The sequence below is a fragment of the Dendropsophus ebraccatus genome, chromosome 8, assembly GCF_027789765.1.
Source record: "Dendropsophus ebraccatus isolate aDenEbr1 chromosome 8, aDenEbr1.pat, whole genome shotgun sequence".
Lineage (NCBI taxonomy): Eukaryota > Metazoa > Chordata > Amphibia > Anura > Hylidae > Dendropsophus > Dendropsophus ebraccatus.
The window spans coordinates 120,671,778-120,694,569 of NC_091461.1; the positions used below are offsets into that span (position 1 = coordinate 120,671,778).

Consider the following 22,792-nt stretch of genomic DNA (forward strand, 5'->3'; position numbering starts at 1 on the left):
AATTTCTGCCGAATGATTTCGACTTGTGCTCATTTACTCTTATAGAAAGCGTGGGTTTTGTTGTGAATCTATTAAAGGGGAAAGCGCTAAGGCATGCCATGTGACACCTACAGGCGCCAGAGGTGTAAACCTGATACTGATGCTCCTGTCTCAGGGCTAAATATAGAGAACTTAAGATTTTCACACTTTTGATTTAACTACGTGAAAAACTTTTGCTTAAAGAAGCAAATTATCAGGAGGGGCATCATATCCACCGGATCCATCCATAAGGAAGAGATAATATATGTAGGAGAGGCGTTATACCCACCGGATCCGTCCTCAAAGAAAAGATAATATATGTAGAAGGGGCGTTATACCCACCGGATCCATCCATAAAGAAGAGATAATATATGTAGGAGGCGTTATACCCACCAGATCTGTATATAAAGAAGAGATAATATATGTAGGAGGCGTTATACCCACCGGATCCGTCCTCAAAGAAAAGATAATATATGTAGGGGGGGCGTTATACCCACCGGATCCGTCCTCAAAGAAAAGATAATATATGTAGAAGGGGCGTTATACCCACCGGATCCGTCCATAAAGAAGAGATAATATATGTAGGAGGCGTTATACCCACCAGATCCATCCATAAGGAAGAGATAATATATGTAGGAGAGGCGTTATACCCACTGGATCCATCCATAAGGAAGAGATAATATATGTAGGGGGGGCGTTATACCCACCGGATCTGTATATAAAGAAGAGATAATATATGTAGGAGGCGTTATACCCACCAGATCTGTATATAAAGAAAAGATAATATATGTAGGAGGCGTTATACCCACCGGATCCGTCCTCAAAGAAAAGATAATATATGTAGAAGGGGCGTTATACCCACCGGATCCGTCCATAAAGAAGAGATAATATATGTAGGAGGCGTTATACCCACCAGATCCATCCATAAGGAAGAGATAATATATGTAGGAGAGGCGTTATACCCACTGGATCCATCCATAAGGAAGAGATAATATATGTAGGGGGGGCGTTATACCCACTGGATCCATCCATAAGGAAGAGATAATATATGTAGGAGAGGCGTTATAACCCCCGGATCTGTATATAAAGAAGAGATAATATATGTAGGAGGCGTTATACCCACCAGATCTGTATATAAAGAAGAGATAATATATGTAGGAGGCGTTATACCCACCGGATCCGTCCATAAAGAAGAGATAATATATGTAGGAGGCGTTATACCCACCGGATCCGTCCATAAAGAAGAGATAATATATGTAGGAGAGGCGTTATACCCACTGGATCCGTCCATAAAGAAGAGATAATATATGTAGGGGGGGCGTTATACCCACCAGATCTGTATATAAAGAAGAGATAATATATGTAGGAGAGGCGTTATACCCACCAGATCTGTATATAAAGAAGAGATAATATATGTAGGAGGGGCGTTATACCCACCGGATCCGTCCATAAAGAAGAGATAATATATGTAGGAGGCGTTATACCCACCGGATCCATCCATAAGGAAGAGATAATATATGTAGGAGAGGCGTTATACCCACTGGATCCATCCATAAGGAAGAGATAATATATGTAGGGGGGGCGTTATACCCACCGGATCCGTCCATAAAGAAGAGATATTATAAGTAGGAGGCGTTATACCCACCGGATCCATCCATAAAGAAGAGATAATATATGCAGCCATCATGTCCAAACAGTCACTGTCTACTCCAGTCTTTACATGTTACGATGGTGGCTGTGAACTCCATCAGCTCCTTCACATCTATAGTAGACTGATATAGATAATAGACTTGTAGACTGATAATAGACTGATATAGATAAATGACTTATAGACTGATAGTAGACTGATATAGATAAATGACTTATAGACTGATAGTAGACTGATATAGATAAATGACTTATAGACTGATAGTAGACTGATATAGATAAATGACTTATAGACTGATAGTAGACTGATATAGATAATAGACTTGTAGACTGATAGTAGACTTGTAAACTGATAATAGACTCATATAGATAGTAGACTTGTATAGATAGTAGACTTGTAGACTGATAATAGACTAATATAGATAGTAGACTTGTAGATTGATAGTAGACTGATATAGATGGTAGACTTGAAGACTCATAGTAGACTGATATAGATAGTAGACTGATAGTAGAATTGTAGACTGATAGTAGACTGGTATAGATAGTAGACTTGTATAGATAGTAGACTTGTATAGATAGTAGACTTGTATAGATAGTAGACTTGTAGACTGATAGTAGACTGGTATAGATAGTAGACTGGTATAGATAGTAGACTTGTATAGATAGTAGACTTGTAGACTGATAATAGACTGATATAGATAGTAGACTTGTAGACTGATAGTAGACTGGTATAGATAGTAGACTTGTATAGATAGTAGACTTGTAGACTGATAATAGACTGATATAGATAGTAGACTTGTAGATTGATAGTAGACTGATATAGATAGTAGACTTGTAGACTGATATAGGAATCAGTATACAAGGACAATCTGTTACAGAAACATCAATAAGAAGCACAGCCAGCATGGAAAGCTTAGGGAGGTATATACTCCGCCATACGTCACCGTTCTGCTAAATATCTATAGTTCCACTTAACTGCATTTAAAAGGGAAACTATCAGCAGGTTTGTATATACAACCCTGTGGTTTTGTACCTGTAGGGGGAGAGAGGAAGATTTGTGGTAGTTTTAGCGGAGGAAATATGTAAATGAGCCCTTATGGTGCCCCCTGGGGTGTCCCCGGCCCCTCAGTGCCCCCCCCCCCCCCTGCAGACTCACCCATTGCCTCATGTATCCATACCTAGTGGCAACTTCTTCCCCACATCTCATACAGTAATAGCCAGTATGGGGCTGAGCTAGTGTTACTGTGCAAGATCTGGGCCGGGAGGGAGATGTTACTACTTATGGATAAATAAATAAAAATATTCCAAAAAACAGCGTCACAGAGAAAGATCAATGCTGCAATCTGCTGATAGTTTAACTTTAAGCCTTCAGATAGATAGAAAGATATTAGGTAGATAGGAGATAGATAGATAGATAGATAGATAGATAGATAGATAGATAGATAAATAGGAGATAGATAGATAGATAGATAGATAGATAAATAGGAGATAGATAGATAGATAGATAGATAGATAGATAGATAGGTAGATAGATAGATAGATAGATAGATAGATAGATAGGAGATAGATAGATAGATAGATAGATAGATAGGAGATAGATAGATAGATAGATAGATAGATAGATAGATAGATAGATAGATAGATAGGAGATAGATAGATAGATAGATAGATAGATAGATAGATAGATAGGAGATAGATAGGTAGATAGATAGATAGATAGATAGATAGATAGATAGGAGATAGATAGATAGATAGATAGATAGATAGATAGATAGATAGGAGATAGATAGGAGATAGATAGATAGATAGATAGATAGATAGATAGATAGATAGATAGGAGATAGATAGATAGATAGATAGATAGAAGATAGATAGATAGATAGGAGATAGATAGATAGGAGATAGATAGATAGATAGATAGATAGATAGATAGATAGATAGGAGATAGACAGATAGATAGGAGATAGATAGACAGATAGATAGATAGATAGATAGATAGATAGATAGGAGATAGATAGATAGATAGATAGATAGATAGGAGATAGATAGATAGATAGATAGATAGATAGATAGATAGATAGGAGATAGATAGATAGATAGATAGATAGATAGATAGGAGATAGATAGATAGAGAGATAGATAGATAGATAGATAGATAGATAGATAGGAGATAGATAGATAGATAGATAGGAGATAGATAGATAGATAGATAGATAGATAGATAGATAGGAGATAGATAGATAGATAGATAGATAGATAGATAGATAGATAGAAGATAGATAGATAGATAGATAGATAGATAGGAGATAGATAGATAGATAGATAGATAGGTAGATAGGAGATAGATAGATAGATAGATAGATAGATAGATAGGAGATAGATAGATAGATAGATAGATAGATAGATAGATAGATAGGAGATAGATAGATAGATAGATAGATAGATAGATAGGAGATAGATAGATAGATAGATAGATAGATAGATAGATTTCCCTTCATTGTGTTGGGGGGGGGGGTCAAATATTTTGTATGTAATGGAATAGTGGGACATAGGTTATTGCTGTTAGCCCTGAGCTGTTATATACATTATATAGTGCTTGGACTCTTCTTACATTAATATATTTTTCTTTATGGAAAATCTTGTAATTTATATTATTTTTATACGACCTTGTGATGTCAATTCCCCATCTGGTCGGAGGCTGAAGGCCGCTCATAAATTCGCACATTCACGGACGCGGCTTCTGTGCTCAGACACCTCGGGGGTCAGGAAGACGCGATGTAAACAAAGCTTAGACTGAGTGCTGTGAAGGGGTTAATAAATGGACCTAAAAATCCATGCCGCCAGCCCCATCCTCCGCCTTCAGGAGGGCAGACCAGGCGCTCGGCAATACACCAGGGGTAGTTAAGGGACCTCAATCTGTCTGAGAGGATTCCTGATATGAAGCGGCAGGCGTGAAATTAGCAGATCTGCAGAGCAGGTGCGAAGTGGCAGCGAGTGTCATCCACTCAGTGAGATTTCTCTTTCCACCCTAATGGAGGCGGCTTCACAAGTGCCATTAGCAGGGGCGGTGGGCAGCCAAGGGAAGGCTGCGGCCTGTGAATGGAGAGCCGGGGAGGGGGTCACAAGGTGGCTGCCCTAGATGCAGGTGGCTGTGGATTAGGCCCGGTGATCACAATCCCATGAATAGACCTGCCAGAGAACTGGAGAGACACGTCGGAGGCTCCATCACTCCCGAGGCTTCTGGGAGGCTTCTTCTGCGTGATGCATGACAGCGAAGGAAAGCGCATTTACTATTTCTGGGAAATGAGAGCAGTCTGTTACTGTGGGAACTTTACTTCACACAACACGGCCTGAAGCCTGGAGTCGAAATTATTCCTCTGATACGATATGACATGGCTTCAAAAATTCATCTGAATATTATTATAGATACCTTTATATACCGAGGCAACGGCGGTGTATGGATATAACAATGGGTGGGGGGGGGGTAGACATTTATGTAATTTCTATGTACAATGTATCAGTCGTGCTGCTGTATGAGGGCCAAGACCATAATACATTACTATAATACAGAGACCACCATAATACAGACATCACTATAATACAGAGACCACCATAATACATCACTATAATACAGAGACCACCATAATACATCACTATAATACAGAGACCTCCATAATACATCACTATAATACAGAGACCACCATAATACATCACTATAATACAGAGACCACCATAATACAGATATAACTATAATACAGAGACCACCATAATACAGACATCACTATAATACAGAGACCACCATAATACATCACTATAATACAGAGACCACCATAATACATCACTATATTACAGAGACCACCATAATACATTACTATAATACAGAGACCACCATAATACATCACTATAATACAGAGACCACCATTATACATCACTATAATACAGAGACCACCATTATACATCACTATAATACAGAGACCACCATAATACAGATATAACTATAATACAGAGACCACCATAATACAGACATCACTATAATACAGAGACCACCATAATACATCACTATAATACAGAGACCACCATAATACATCACTATAATACAGAGACCACCATTATACATCACTATAATACAGAGACCACCATTATACATCACTATAATACAGAGACCACCATAATACAGATATAACTATAATACAGAGACCACCATAATACAGACATCACTATAATACAGAGACCACCATAATACATCACTATAATACAGAGATCACTATAATACAGAGACCACCATAATACAGACATCACTATAATACAGAGACCACCATAATACAGAGATGACTATAATACAGAGATCACTATAATACAGAGACCACCATAATACATCACTATAATACAGAGACCACCATAATACAGAGATCACTATAATACAGAGACCACCATAATACATCACTATAATACAGAGACCACCATAATACATCACTATAATACAGAGACCACCATAATACATCACTATAATACAGAGACCACCATAATACATCACTATAATACAGAGATCACTATAATACAGAGACCACTATAATACAGAGACCACCGTAACACATACACCATCAAAATACATACACAACCTTAACACAGACATCACTATTAGAGATGATGGAACCTGGAGCAGCTGGAGTCCATCGAACCCGAACGATCGGCATTTGATTAGCGGTGGCTGCTGAAGTTGGATAAAGCCCTAAGGCTATGTGGGAAACATGGATATAGTCATTGGCTGTATCCATCTTTTCCAGACAACCTTACAGCTTTATCCAAATTCAGCAGCCCCCGCTAATCAAATACCGAATGATCGGGTTCAGATCGACTCTAACCCGAACCTGGTTCCCTCATCTCTAATCACTATACATACACCACCATACTGCTGACACCACCATAACACACATCACTATAATAGAGACACCACCATAACACATACACAACCATAACACATACACAACCGTAACACATACACAACCGTAACACATACACAACCGTAACACATACACCATCATAATACAGAGATCACTGTAACACATACACAACCGTAACACATACACAACCGTAACACATACACCAGCGGCAGCCCTGGAAACCCTGTAGATGATATTCTCCCAGCTGAAGTGCTCTCATACAATAATACAGCCAGGTTCCCTATGAAATCCTCTCCATTACCCTGGAAGCTTCTCATACTGTGTTATGTAACTAGTAAATAGAGTCTCCATTTATAGTATGTATATTAGTCCTGTACGCCAACATGGAGGCCCATTGAGGTGATCAGCACGCCCGGCGCACGGCACTCAGCAGCTGCTACTCTATTATAGGTCAGGATAATGTACTGTGGGCCACATGGGTGTTATACGTTCTATTATATATGATTGTGTATGTACAGTATATATGTATATATGTATATATGTATATACACACCGGAGCACAAACCATCAAAGTCACAGATTTGGGACCGATCCTTTATTTTATATATTTTCTAATTTAGAGGTATTAATGAGCAAAGATTAACCTTAGCGAGCGACTCTCTGAGACTGTAAACCGCTGCAATATACTATAAACGCTTTCTGACCTCCTGACCAAAGATCTTTTTCTTCAAAATCAACCAGTTTCTGAAAGTTATATACATTTGTAATTTACTTCTATTTAAAAATCTACAGTCCTCCAGTACTTATCAGCTGCTGTATGCCCTGCAGGAAGTGGTGTGATATTTCCACTCTGACACAGTGCTCTCTGCTGCCACCTCTGTCCAGAACAGATGAGGTTTTCTATGGGGATTTGCTGCTGCTCTGGACAGTTCCTGACATGGACAGAGGTGGCAGCAGAGAGCACTGTGTCAAAAAGAATACACCACTTCCTGCAGGACATACAGTAGCTGACAAGTACTGGAAGACAATTTACAAATCTGTATAACTTCCTAACACCAATTAATCTGAAAACAATTTGGTTTCATCGGAGTACCCCTTTAAGCCCCCAATGAGTTGGAGTTTACAATCTTCTCAGCTCATTTTGTTCTAAACCATGGTGACTACAGCTTGGACTATATCCGCAATGTCACACCTTCTCTTTAAAGCTCCGGCTCTCCTTAGCGCCACATCAATGTGGCGTCCGAGGCTCCCGACTGCACTAAATGTAGAAAGTGTCAGTCAAATCCTGCTCAGATAGAAGAAGCAGCAGACAGGTCACTCGTTTTCCCCCATTCAATCAGCCCCATGCTGCGTCTCCGGTAACGTTACCTTATTATTGTTCATGTGGTTAGGTGTCGGAGGGAGTCTTTGCAGTCGTGCTCGGGAAGGTCTGCAGACTCAGTGGAGGCCATTTATTTATATCGCGGATTGTCAAGGGCGGCACAATAAATATGCACATTGGGGTTTTTGTAGAATTAATGCTGCATTAGTATTTCAGGTCCCGGTTATATCCAGCATTGTGCTGATTAGCCGTATACTCCGTTATGTGCATTAGAATAGTCCAGGAGTCGGTTGTATCTGAGAAAGGGAAGAAGAACCACAAGACGACTCACCCACCATTGGGTTCAGTGAGTTGCAGGTTATATGAGCGTATTGTCCCAATTAACGGCTATCTGATGCTACGTACCGGATCACGATCCTTTGTGGACCTCTCACTGTTGCAAAACTACAATTCCCATCATGCCCGGACAGCCATGATGGGAATTGTAGTAATGCAGCAGATGGAGGGTCAAAGGTTCTCTATCTGTGGTCTAGAGAAAGAAGAATCCACCATATGTATCTATTTCGCTCTTTTGGTTATGAGTAGTGATGAGCAAACTTCATGTTCGTCCGCTGCCTGATGAAGTTGAATGCAGCTCTTGGGGGACTATGGTTGTATCCAGTTGGATTGTAGAACTCAATCCAACTTCTCCAGATGGCAAGCGCTCGTGTTTGGCCGAACCCAAATGTTTCATCCCTAGTATTGAGTGAACTCTCCATATTCTTCATATTCAGGTTCAGCATCATTCGTTCTAAATCAAACACTCAACATTTGACTCCTGGAGAAGTTGGGTTTAGCCCCAGGGCTACCAGGGAAACCATGGATGCAGTCTATGGCTCTCTAGGGCGGCATCCAACTTCTCCAGTCTTAGGGAGTCAAATGCTGAGCGTTCGGGTTTGGATGTTGCCAAACCCAAACTTTTGGCATGTTCACTCAACGCTACTCATCATTAGTCGTGAGATAACACTAAAGTTCTTACAAAGATGCATCTGTCTCCTTCAAAGGGAAAGTGTCACCAAGATTTTCTCTTCCTGATCAGAGTCAGATACTACTAAAAATTGTTCTTTTATTCTAATCTGTTTTTATTTTCTGACTGTAATTTTATTTTATTTCACTATTTATCCATTGTTATGGAAGCGGCCATATTGCCTGGACTGTTCTTAACAGCATTTAGTGACCTGCTTTACAGCAACACTCATGGACATAGATAGCAATAGACAGACTCTGTCCCCTTGAGATGAATGTGAGACATTACTGAGTGCGCTCTGTGACCTGTCTCCTTTACTGGTGTCACATGACGCTGCAATGCAGTACAGATCACTTTACTGCAGCCAACAGGAAGTCTCAGCTTAGTTTTAGCCCCAGTGGTGAGAATGAGAACTGCAAGATATCAGGATTATTTTATAATATAGATAGAAAAAATGGAAAATTAGAAAAAATTTCACCAAAAATTCTGTTAAAAAAATCTGTTTGACATAAAACATTATTTACACGATAAGTCGTTTTCTGATGACACTGTCCCTTTAAGGCCTAGCTGAGCTAATTCTTCCGACTTTTTCCATTGCAGATAATTAGCACCATGGAACCTCAGGTGTCGAATGGCCCAACTTCCAATACGAGCAATGGACCATCCAGTAATAGTCGAAACTGTGCTTCTCCTATGCAGACAGGGGCAGCCACAGATGACAGCAAAACTAACCTCATAGTCAACTATTTGCCGCAAAACATGACGCAAGAAGAGTTCAGGAGTCTGTTTGGCAGCATTGGGGAGATAGAATCGTGCAAGCTGGTGCGGGACAAAATTACAGGTACGTGTATACAGCTTCTTCTCTCATATCTTCTAGGTGTATCGGGCACGGGTTACATGGGACAGTAAGTATCAGATACTATTATATGCTATAGGGGGAAGCCATAGCCTGATGCCACAACAACCCCACCCATTGACTCTCATGTCACTGCACTGGCCGTAATATCTCGTATTAGTCTCCTTAGTGCTCATGACTGGTCATTAATGTATTTCTATTGGACTGAAAGAATCTACATATACAGTATATATACAGGAAATCCATGCTAGAATTGTATTTACCATAAGGGACAATAGGATAAATGAAGGTTATGAGCATTACTATACTTTAATGTAACTCTAGAGGATAAGCTGTTGTGTGTTTATGAGGAGTAGACCTATTTCTGGCCGTTATTTCACTCATTTATGGAATTTTCCACGGGCTCCGTATCTAAATATTAGTTGCCCCTGAATTATTGGGTAAAAAACAACAACTAGCTGCTATGGTGCTGTCTATACACTGCATACACACACAATGGTGATCCTGCTCCCTATAGCTTAAGTACACCCTCAGAAGCAGCAGCAGCATGGAGGACATTATAGCAAAGTACTGAGCATTTTATTTTTTGAATTAAACAACAGGGGGAAGAGTAACATTTAATACAGGTTTCGGTACCATCTTTGTTTCTTTCTGTGCCTGTGACCCACTCTGAAGACACCCCCCCCCCCCCCCACAGGCTTTTTCGGGCAGTCATAACTTGACTTCAATGAGCTAAACCATCTTATGACAGATTTAAGCAGTATTCAAAAATGAATAGTGAGTTTCGGAGGGATAAGGGGGGAGGAGGAGCCTGATAAGGGGAAAAAATAGGCATTTTTCTCTGTTAAGATATAATTCAAAGTTTCTGATAAGATATATTACAAAGTTTCTGATATCCAGGCTGTATCCAGTAAAACATGAATACAGCCTACATATCCATGTTTTTCAGGATACCCTAGAACGGCATTCAGCTTTTCCAAGTCAAATGCTGAATGTTCTGGTTTGGAGAACATTGCTAAACCTGAACAGTTCGGCATGTCCGTTCAACACTATTGACGATCATTGCAATCATGTTCTGACTTACAGTGTAGAGCTAAAGCAGTCCAGGCATGACGGGAATTGTAGTTTTGCAACAGCTGGAGGTCCGAAGATTCCCCATCCCTGGTGTAGATGCCTCTTAGCATGGGAAGGAGGGAGCAATCCTCAACCAGGAGGAGGCAATGTTCCCATTGACTTCATCTGCCCCTTCCACAACCTGACGCAATGTTTTAGAGAAGCAGGAGAGAGCGATGCTAAGAAGATATAGATAAAGCCAGAATAGCTTCTAGAAAGTTATCCAACCAAAAATGATCTTTCCCAGGCTCCCATTAACAGTCCCGCTTGGCTCAGCTGAAATTGCATGTTCATTTGTATAGAGAAAGAAATCGCTGACACCGACTGCATAACAAAAACAAGACGAAATCCACCAAAGCTGCTTCATACCTCGGAGCAGACTTCACATCGGGAGGCTGGCAACTAAGTCTACCACAGGCCATACACTAGATAGTTGTGAGCAGGGGCGTATCTACCACTATAGCAGCCATAGTGGCTGCTATGGGGCCCGCCGCATCAGGGGGCCCCATGGCCTGCTCCTGCAATACACTGGGCCCCCTGAGCCGTCATCATTTGCAGCATCGGGTGGCCCTGCTGGTCTCCTGGGTTTTGCAAATTTCCCTTTAACTGCAAGCACTCCTGACCAGAGCTAGCAGTTATGTAGTTATGACTTCACTTGACCGTTTAGTGGTCAGTCGGGGGGGGGGGGGGGGGGCAGACACCTCCAATGGCAGCATATGTCCTGAAGACCAAAAGGATTGGGCATGTTGAAATCCATCATACCCAACCATGATCCCAGCATCTGCCCATGTTTGCTTAGTGTTGATGCAGCCTACAGACTGGATACTGTAGACTATTGTTACTATTGTTCTGTTAGAGGCTTACCCCCCCCCCCCTTTCCTTCGAAAACATGACCCTTTATGCATACGGGGCCATCGGGAGAGATAGTGGTTGGCCTATTAAGTATTGGGCCAACAGCAATCTTACATGTATGACTACCATAAAGTTATCATAAAAAATAAATATATATAAACTTTTGATCACTTGGGGAGTGTTCTGAGTGCTTCTCCCCGACTCATGAACACACCAACCGATCAAAAGTTTTGACATGTTAAAAGATTTTTTAACCTTAATAATGCTTTGGGTCTGTCCACACGTACAGACTCGCAGCATAAATCTCGCTGAGAGTCTGGCAGGTCCTGGCAGGTCCCTGTCACTACATACTCGCAGCGGCCTGAATGACCGCTGCGTGTATGTAATTCTGCTGGCCGCTTAACCCCTTCAGCTCCCGTCCGGCTCCCGCTCTGCTGTGTCTGTATATACATTACCTGTCTCCTGCACGGGGTCCCAGCGTCCTGCTCTCCCGCCCGGCCAATCAGTGTGTTGCCCAGCCGCGCAGCAAGGACAGGTAACGTACATACAGACACAGCGAGGCGGGAGCCGAAGGGGTTAAGGGGCGGGCAGAATTACATACATGCAGTGGTCGTTCAGACAGCTGCGAGTATGTAGTGACAGGGAACTGACAGACTCGCAGCGAGATTTACACTGCGAGTCTGTATGTGTGAACTGACCCTAAAAGTGACTGTACCGGCATGTAGTCGACCCCAAACTGCTGGTACCGTGCTGAGGTCCTCATGCAGTGACCAGTTCGGGCGTCAACCTTTCTCCTGGTGTCAGAAAGGAAAAAAAAGATTTTTTTATTGCTGCGGCAGGGTGGGGAGAGAGGTGTTACAGGCCTAGGGCATGGAAGCTTTAGGCCACGCCGGATTGACTCCCCGCCACACTGCTGCAATAATAGAAGTAGTTTCTTCAAAATACCGGCATGCCGGGAGAGAGACCAACCCCAGATCCGGACACTGCGTTAGGACACCTAAAAGGCAATACCGGAGGTTTGGGGGCGGCTCCATGCCCGTACAGAGTCGCTTCAAAGACAAATCCTAGGAGCCTTATAGCTTGTTCTATAGCCTCATACCACGCTCTAAGGGAGTCCTTATTGAGTGCAGGTACAAATAATGTGGGGACTGAGCGCTAACACAGCGGATGCCACACAGAGCAGGGACTTACTGATCCTAGATTGTATTTTTGTTATTGGGTCCATAAAGAGAACAATGCTAAGATTTATTCATTCAATGGAAATAATTTCCCCAATGGTATCAATATACCCAGATTTCTCCGACCCTCAATGGTTTTCCCTTCGGACAGTGAATGGTTGGATACAAAGTAGCCGATTGACTATTTAACAACTTTACTTACTTTTAGGTTAAAATTATTTTTGACCGAACTTGACAAACTGTTCGGGTTCAGCAACGTTCTTTCAACCCGAACATCAACATTTGACTCCGAACATCGGCATTTGTCGAGTTGGAGTTTGTTGAGTTGGATTCCTCCCGAGAGACTTCTTGAAAATATGGATGCAGCCATAGCCATAGGCTGTATCCATGTTTTCCTGGCAGCCCTAGGGCAACATCCAACTTTCCCAGATGCTGGAAGTTAAATGCTGACGTTCAAGTTTGGAGAACGTTGCCGAACCAAAACAGTTTGGCAAGTTCGCTTCAAAAGTTATTCCCATTGAAACCAATGGGTGCCATTCCAATGCTAGATTCTCTCTCTCCCCCCTGGTGGATATCGGCTGGCATAGCCCCCCGAGTCCAGGCGTGAGAACTTGATTGCAATGGAGACTTGGCAACGTACAATGATTTCATTATGAGTGGTTTAACGATACTGTTAATTTGCGGCTACGTTGGAGAACAGGATGTATTTCCCATTTTGTCTCTAAAAGACGTATATTGAATCCCACCTGCTGTGCGCTAAGCCCGCCACCACCAAGGCTATAGAAAGACATTTTCCGAGTAATAATAGACAGGGATAAGTGCTCTTTGAAGGGAAAACAAATACATAAATAAGACAAGCCTGCAGTCAGTAGCTATGATTCATAGGGGGTATTGTCTCGTAAAGATGCTGAGATGGAACAAGCTGGAAAGACACAATGTAGCCATAAAGTGAGCTTATTATAACTTTCATTTCCACAATGTAATTAATTCTGGCTTTTTAAATTAACAATAAAGCCGGTCCCTCCAGGACCCTTCCAGTTGTACCGAGGCCGGGAAGGAGAAAGAGAAACTTTCTTACCTGTTCAGCAGAAAGGAGATGATTAAATGAGGCCAGGCTGAAATGAATGGGCGCAGGGTGCCGGCTCTTTATAAACCTGCTTAATGGGATCGTGGAGCCGCCTAGATGTCGGGATTAGCCAATATACATATAGTGGGTTTACAGCCATAGAACCACATACAAAGGGGGAGTTTGTGTTTAGCTAAACTCCACTTAAAGGGGTCGTCCAGAACTTAAAGGAGGGAAAAAAGTATGTATTTTTTTTTCCTCAATGAATAGGCGCCACCCTTTTTTATGGCCACGTCTGGTATTGCAGGTTGAAGTGAATGAGATTAAACTACATTACCAGATTTGGCGCTGAATTTGAAACCGAAAAAAAACAGATCCTTTTTTTCTAATCCTGAACGATCCCGGAAGATGAGTACATTTACCCGTGAATAATGATGAGGATACATTGTTCCGGCACAGCTATTTATTCCCATAGCTGTAAATCTAGTTATGGGAAGTCACCGTTAATGAAAGAACATTGAATCTCCTTTATGTAACAGCCCCCAGTTACCGGCTGTATTACAGTACAGAGCTCCATCCAAAGCCTGCAGAGCTGAATTCTCCCATCAACAGGCTATATATATATATATATTTTTTTTTTTTTTTTTTTTTTTTTTATTATTATCATTATTATTTTTTTTAAAAGGTTTTTTTTTATAAGCAACATATTTATACTGTATATATATATATATATATATATATATATATATATATATAAACATTTTTGCTTATGAAAGAAAAAATTATTGCTGTTTTCTTTTTACTAGTATTTTAGTGGCTTTCCTGCAAGTTATATTTGTAATAACATTTCTATAGAGAAGCTTCCAGAAAAAATACCACAGGCAGACCATTCCATATTCTGTGAAAAATGCCACTGACCCCAAAAAACACAGCTATGCCCCCTTCCCCCACCTGAGTCACCTGAGCGTGCGCACTCTGAGGGGGAGTAAGGAGAAAGCTGCCACCAAACACCACCACTCCCTGAGAACAAAGGGGTTGGGCGTGTTAGAATCCCATTATCTGCCACAACACCAGTCTAATGTGTTGGGTCAACTTAAAGGGGTACTCCAGTGGGAAAAAAATAGTTTTTAAATCAACTGATGTCAGAAAGTTATACAGATTTGTAAATGACTACTAAAAAAAAATATCCAGTCCTCTAGTACTTATCAGCTGCTGAATGTCCTGCAGGAAGTGGTGTATTCTCTCCAGTCTGACACAGTGCTCTCTACTGCCACCTCTGTCCATGTCAAGAACTGTCCAGAGCAGCAGCAAATGCCCATAGAAAACCTCTCCTGCTCTGGACAGTTCCTGACATGGACAGAGGTGGCAGCAGAGAGCACTGTGTCAGACTGGAGAGAATACACCACTTCCTGCAGGACATACAGCAGCTGATAAGTACTTGAATCTGATCGTCGTCCCTACAAATGCTCAATCAGCCAACAATCGAGCCTCATAAATGGGTCTTTACCCCGCAAGCCTTAAATAGGATTATATGGGTTAATGGATTCCTAATGAGGAGCATGCCGGTCGCTGTTCACATTTGATGCATCGCCCAGTTATAGAATAACAATGTCATCCTTCTGTAATTCTCTATGCAAGAAAGGAAAAAAAAACACTCTTTAATAAAATAGCATTGTACAAGTCCCCTTCTAATATCCGGCGTTCCTCCCAGCCCCGTCTCACCGGAGACCTGCAGTCATGTGATGTATTTATAATGAGACGCTTTTTCAAAGAGAATTAGAATCTCTCCCTATCCAGAGACATGGCCGATGCCAGAGACAGCAACGTGCAGCGTGTGCGCCAGTCAGTAGCATTTGCATAGGAGGGGGGGGGGGGCAGCTGCAAAAAACCCCACCCCAGACACACACAAACACACATGACAGAGCGCTGCTGCAGGGCCTGGGGGGGGGGGGGGGGCGGGGATGAAAAGTCTTTAAATTGTGAACAGCTCAAGTGACAGACAGTGAAGGCAAGTCATGTCTGATCTGGGTTAATAAGCAGTCTGCAAGCTCTGTACCTGCACGAACAAGATGAATATATTACAATCTGTGCAATAGATTCCGCCTTACAACCCAGCGCGGGAATTAGCGGCCAGCCGGCGCCTTTAACCCGACAACGCTTTGCATTTGGGACCTGATATCCATGAGGAGTGGCGCCTACTGAGCTTTATACAGCATAGATGTGTCAATCCCTTTGGATGTAACAGTTTCCTTTATATGACAATGTAGCAATAGTCTAAGGGGGGGATAAGTGTTATCTACCCCAGCGTGCAGATATAGTTATAGGAACAACGTCCTAGTCCATGGGGGGGGGGGAAGTGTTATCTACCCCAGCATGCAGATATAGCTATAGGAACAACGTCCTAGTCCATGGGGGGGGGGGGGGAAGTGTTATCTACCCCAGTGTGCAGATATAGTTATAGGAACAACGTCCTAGTCTAAGGGGGGGATAAGTGTTATCTACCCCAGCGTGCAGATATAGCTATAGGAACAACGTCCTGGGGGGGGGGGGGATAAGTGTTATCTACCCCAGCGTGCAGATATAGCTATAGGAACAACGTCCTAGTCCATGGGGGGGGGGGGGGGAAATGTTATCTACCCCAGCGTGCAGATATAGTTATAGGAACAACATCCTAGTCCATGGGGGGGGGGGGGGAGTGTTATCTACCCCAGCATGCAGATATAGTTATAGGAATGATGTCCCAGTCTATGGGGGGATAAGTGTTATCTACCCCAGCGTGCAAATATAGCTATAGGAACAACGTCCTGGGGGGGAGGGGGGAATAAGTGTTATCTACCCCAGCGTGCAGATATAGCTATAGGAACGACATCCTAATCTATTGGGGGGGGGGGGTAAGTGTTATCTACCCCAGCGTGCAGATATAGTTATAGGAACGACGTCCTAGTCTATTGGGGGGGGGGGGGATAAGTGTTATCTACCCCAGCGTGCAGATATAGCTATAGGAACGACGTCCTAGTCTATTGGGGGGGGGATAAGTGTTATCTACACCAACGTGCAGATATAGCTATAGGAACGACATCCTGTGGGGGGATAGTCGTGTTCTGCTGAGTCCGGTGGAGATGGGAGCCTGGTATAAGCGTGACTGTTCCTTACTGAGATCCCACTCACTGAGATCATAGTAACAGAGCCCACTCACAGAAATACCACAGTGAAAGGAATATAGATATGAGCCGACACATAGACCATATGTTACCATGGCGGATTAGAATAGAGATTTATTATTCTGTATTGTTGTAAGAAGTAAGTGAACCTTACTGGGTATATTGTAGTAGGGCAAAATGGTTTAAAAAAAAAACCTTTAAAGAGTGACTGCAGATGCAGGCAGACAGCTGATAGAAAAACTTTCTTAGTTATAAGATCATGTTTTCCTTCTAAGCTCAAGTGTCATAGATGCCGGGTTGAGCTGCAGCATGCAAGCCTCCTACCCCCAATCCTCCCTGTCATGCATGAAGAAACAAAGTCCTGTACATCAATCATGCAGGGCAGGGAGGGATGGGGAGAAAGGAGGCGTGCATGCTGCAGCTCAGCCCGGCCTCTACGACTCTTGAGGATAACATGATTTTATAATTTAACAAGCTGCCATTTGCTAAGTGATATATATCTGTTGGTTACCTCCTACATCTGCAGCTCGGAGTATGATATAAAGCTGACAGATTCCCTTTAATTGGCCACAATCCAAGTTGCTGCTTTTCATCCCCCGCATTATTTTGCTATACATAATATATCCTGGATAATAGGATCCTGATTCTATTATGTATCCAGTACATGAGAGCTCATTGCATTTGCAATAGAAAAAGCCATCACCTGGTTTTTAAAGGAATTGTCCAGGATTGAACATTGTTCAAAATTAGCCTGATACTAACTTTATTCTGAGAAGAGTGTGACCCGTATGTATGGGCTGTGTCTGGTATAGCAGCATTACAGGGATAGGGCTGAGGGGCTGCTGGTCGGGGAACCTCTTAGTGGACAACCCCTTAAAAATTATTTAAAAATATTATTATTATTATTGTTTATATAATTATTAGTATTTATATCATTATTTACATTATTATTGTTGTAATTGTTTTTTTTTATTATTAAGAAGTAGTAGTATTTATAATATTATTATTATTATTATTATTATTATTATTAGTAGTAGTAGTAGTAGTAGTAGTAGTAGTGTTTATATTATTATTATCACTAGCAGTAGTAGTAGTATTTGTAGTAGTAGTATTTATATCATTATTATTTTATTATTATTATTTATATTTTTTATTACTACTAGTAGTATTTATATTGTTATTAACAGTAGCAGTGTTTATATTATTATTGCTAGCAGTAGTAGTAGAATTTGTATTATTATTATTGTTATTATTATTATTTATATTACTAGTAGTAGTATTTATATTATTATTATTATTATTATTATTATTATTATTATTATTATTATTATTATTATTATTATTATTTATATTACTAGTAGTAGTATTTATATTATTATTAGAAATGAGGAAATACCTCTGTAAACCTCTGTGTTGGATTCTTTGATGCTCAAATAAATAGGTCCATATAAAATAGATGAGGGAATAGATATTGTCAGTAGTGATGAGCGAATACTGTTCGATTGAATAGTAAGGTATTCGATCTATTGAATATTATTGAATAGTTTGCAGAATATTCTATAAATATTCGATAAGCGTTCAAATCCCCCAGCTTCCGGTTTTTACCTCCAAGTGGTCGATTAGATGTTTTTCAATAATCGAATACTTGTTCCCATAGACTTTAATGGGATCGAATATTTGGGAGATATTTGTACGAATATCGAATATTCGAATATTTCACTATTCGCTCATCACTAATTGTCAGCTGTAATTCCCGTTCTAAACCATGAACACTGTTAGACGCTGTTATGACAAGAAGACACGCGGTACCTTTCATCCATCTATCTATCTGTGCCTCCAGAATGTAGAAAAATGCTTTTATTCTCCAATGTAAAGTGTCAGACAGGCGTTTCCCAAACTCTTAAATTGTTGCCAGCTGAGATGCCTCCTCGCCCCCCCTCCCATCCCTGACACAACACCCAACTAACTATCGATCAAGCAGGGATAGTGATGGGAGGGGGAGCGAGGAGACACATACTGTAAGCTTGCAACAATTCAAGAGTTTGGGACCGCCTCTGTGACACTGCACTGGAGAATAAAAGCATTTTTCTACATTCTGGAAGCACAGACAGATATATGACAGGTACCATGTGTCTTCTTGACCTAACAGCATCTAACAGTGTCCGCAGTTTGTAACGTGATTTGCATCTGACAGATTCCCTTTAAATGATAAATACAAAGCAACAAGTAAGACACAATGAGAGCTACAAGATACAAAGAAGTAGATAGAAACATCTAAAACAACCAAATATGCTATAAAGTAAGAATCTTAGACGCAGTCTGAGGGGAGGGGGCTTTGTTGGCCGTCATCCAGCTCCTGGAAGCCGAGAGGAGTTTAGCACAACATCTGCAGAGATCCTCCACTATGTTCCACAGCCCACAGAATCATTCCGTCTCGTCTTCTTACTCGCTCCCAGAGCCTCCTGGAACAGTCCAGAAGGATCGGCCTCATACTGTGTGCATGTGTACAACCAGCCTGGATTGCTGGGCTCCTAATGTCCATTAGTAATCTAGTAGATTTAGTGATCTACTGTATAAGCCAGGTGTGTACAGCGCACTAAGATACTTAAAGAAGTACGGGACGTGATCTGGAATCAGTGAGCTAGTGTTGCTGACTGATAATATTCTCTGTGTCTAGCATTGAAAAACTAAAGAATTAACCCTTATAAACCCAAACGGCATGTGTTACATCAGACACTATCAGCTCTAGATTGTCAAAAGGTGTAGGAGGCTTTGCTGAGCCTCAGGATGCATGCCTCCTCCCTCCCCCACCCCTCCTTGCTTTCACTGATGAATGATTTAGTGCTGGTATATGATTCTGTATGTCAGTTGGTCAAGGCCGGGTGGTGTGAGGGAGGGAGTAGGCATGCATCCTGAGGCTCAACTCATTCTCTTTGACCCTTCAACTCTGAGCATGATCGAGCGCTGACAGATTCCCTTTAAGAATATAACCGAAAGAGCCTACATGTAAAGTTGGAGCTATACTAATTACCAGTATAGAGCATTGCGTTATAGTTCCAAACAATTCAGATCATAATACGGCATTGTACCTTAGGGCTGGTATGAAAGCTAATTGGTATAGAGAGGACGCAGAGTGTTTGCCCTGGCAGACTAGTGGTAACAGCACCCTTACAAGAGGCGGACTATATGCAATCATTAGCTAAAGGTCTTCTGACTATATCGCCTATTTATTCTGCATTAAGTCAGACCATTCGCAGTTATGAGAGCGTGCCCCCCTCCCCCATTATATTATAGTCAGATCCCAATAACAGCACATGGACAATCCCAAGCATTAGGAATGAGCCCCGAACCCTATAGACATACGATATATACTGAATCTCAATAAGGCGGCACCCAATGGGCACAGGTATTAATGTCTTTGTTTAATCCCAAGCAATGAATGTAAGGAAATCCCTATGAGGAGACGCTTAGGATAGCAGTCAGGCCACCGAAGGGTTAAGCTGTGTGATCTTTTCCTCCGGAGCTTGAGATGAGAATGAAATCCTGCAAGGCCCGGTATATTGTTTGTGATAGCCCGATCAAGCCGACATTGGCAGCTATAATTGCCAGACTGCTTCCATTCGCCTTCCTCCCTTCGCCTTCCTCCCTTCGCCTCCTCCCCCCCCTTCTGCATTTAAAATTCTGGCCTTTTTTTTTTTCTCCCTCAATCACAATCAGATTGTTTTGTTCCCATGTGTGGGACATTACAAAAGCGCAGAGGGGTTTGTAAAGGAAATGGCAGCTGTCTAGAATCTTCTCCCTTTACCGTCATCCATAAGATCTGCAAAACATGTTTATTCCTGAAATAACTCTTTACAGAGGCTCTTTATTCCCAATAACTGGTTTCTCTCTACCGTCCATGACACACTTGCTTTTTTTTTTGTTTTCTTTTTTTTACAATGAGCTTGGTAGAAATGGTTTACTCTCCCCCCCCCTTAGAAACAGCGCCCCCTCTTGTGCATGGGCTGCGCCTGGTAGTGCAGCTTAGCCCTATTTACTGTAAAGTGGCTATAGAAAGAAATGGCGGCTGCGCTGCCCAATCCAGTGAGGATGTGAGGAGACACTTAGAGTGTTATTACACGGGCCCGATAATAACTGTACCTGCTAGATCAGCGCTCGTTTACTGGGCCTATTACACGATTATTGTTTAACAAGGGCTGCATGGACATCATTACCGATGTCCTTGCAGTCCTTGTTTAAACTTTATACATTACCTGTCCAGGCTGCAGGGCTCCTCTTGCGTTCTTCTTCTCCCCGGGTCCCGCTCGCTGCAGCTTCAGAGCGGCCTGTCTCAGCTGACAGGCTGCTCAGCCAATCATTGGATGCGGTGGTCCCGGCCAGTGATTGGCTGAGCGGCCTGTCAGCTGAGACAGACTGCTCTGAAGCTGAGCGTGCGGGACGGTGGGGGGGGGGTTAGACAGCAGGAGGAGCCCGGCAGCCTGGATAGGTAATGTAAATCGTTAGCTGCCGTACACGTAGCGATGCACGGCCAGCTCCGACATTTATAGGTTCAAACCTATATCAACGATCAGCCGATGATCGTTGTCATCGGCTGATCATTGTATTTATTTCACAGAGCGATAATCGGCCAAATCGGACCGATTGGCCCCTTAAAGGGGAATCTAACCTGCTGATAATCCCCTATTGTGCACAGGGTGCGGAAAAGGAAGGATGTCTCTTATAATATGTCTCTTATCTTCCCCCTCAGGGCCGTTCCCGTGCAGTTCGTCGTTTGCTTCACAGTCCAGTAAGACCGTTTGGAGAATGTCCGCCTCCATAGGGTTGATGCAGCATGCCACTGGCCGGCCGCTCCATCATAAGAAGGGGATGGATTGGCACTATGGGGGAGGGCAGTGCTCCTAACGGTCTTATTAGACTGTGGAGCAAATGTCCTACTGAGCGGGAACAGGCCGAGGAGGAAGGTAAGAGACATACCTTCCTCCTCGGCGACTTGTGCACAATAGAAGGCTATCAGCGGGTTAGATTTCTCTAACCTTCCCATAGTTCCCCTTTAAGAGGGGAGACCAACCCTTCAAGTTATGTAGAGAAGAACAAACATTCCAGCAGCCTTATATAGATGGGTGTAATACAATGAGGACAGACACTTAAAGGGGCTTTTCGATAAGTTTTTTTTTCCTTTCAACCATAAAATAAATGCACATTGTTTAACAGAGTTATTTAACAACCTTTCTGTGGTCATTTTCTTAGGCTTAGAATTCAAACTGTCTGCTCCGTTGTCTTCGGTATCCCAACTTCCTGTCTGGTGTAAAAGACTTCCTGTTTCTCCTGTACAAGATAGCTCTTGCAGTCAACTCTATTGCAGTCAAATTTGCATCTCCTTGACTATTACACGGGAAATAGAGAGTTGGCTGAACAGCCAGCTAGAGTGTGCAGCGGGAACAGGAAGTCCTCAACTGGATGAACACTGGACAGGAAGTGAAGCAATGGACAGAAGAGGGCAGGGAGTTTGTATCGGAAGAAGAAGGAAAACATAATAGACAACAGAAAGGTAGTAAAATATCTTTATTTACCAGCGATTAAGAATTTACTAGTTAAAAAGACGTTTCACAATCAGAAACCCCTTTAAGGATTCTGGAGCATTTGTTTTTCTGTACATGCTGACACAGACCAAGA

The 22,792-nt window shown here is 42.0% G+C and overlaps 1 protein-coding gene across 6 annotated transcripts in view; it reads left to right on the forward strand.

Annotated features, from left to right (window-relative positions):
* ELAVL4 (ELAV like RNA binding protein 4) overlaps window positions 1-22,792 on the forward strand; it is a 100,638-nt gene that overhangs the window by 42,340 nt on the left and 35,506 nt on the right. For all 6 annotated transcript variants that reach the window (XM_069979485.1, XM_069979488.1, XM_069979489.1 and 3 more), the window contains exon 2: window positions 9,494-9,734. In XM_069979485.1, coding sequence (XP_069835586.1) covers window positions 9,494-9,734 — 241 coding nt within the window. The remainder of the gene's footprint in view (window positions 1-9,493; window positions 9,735-22,792) is intronic.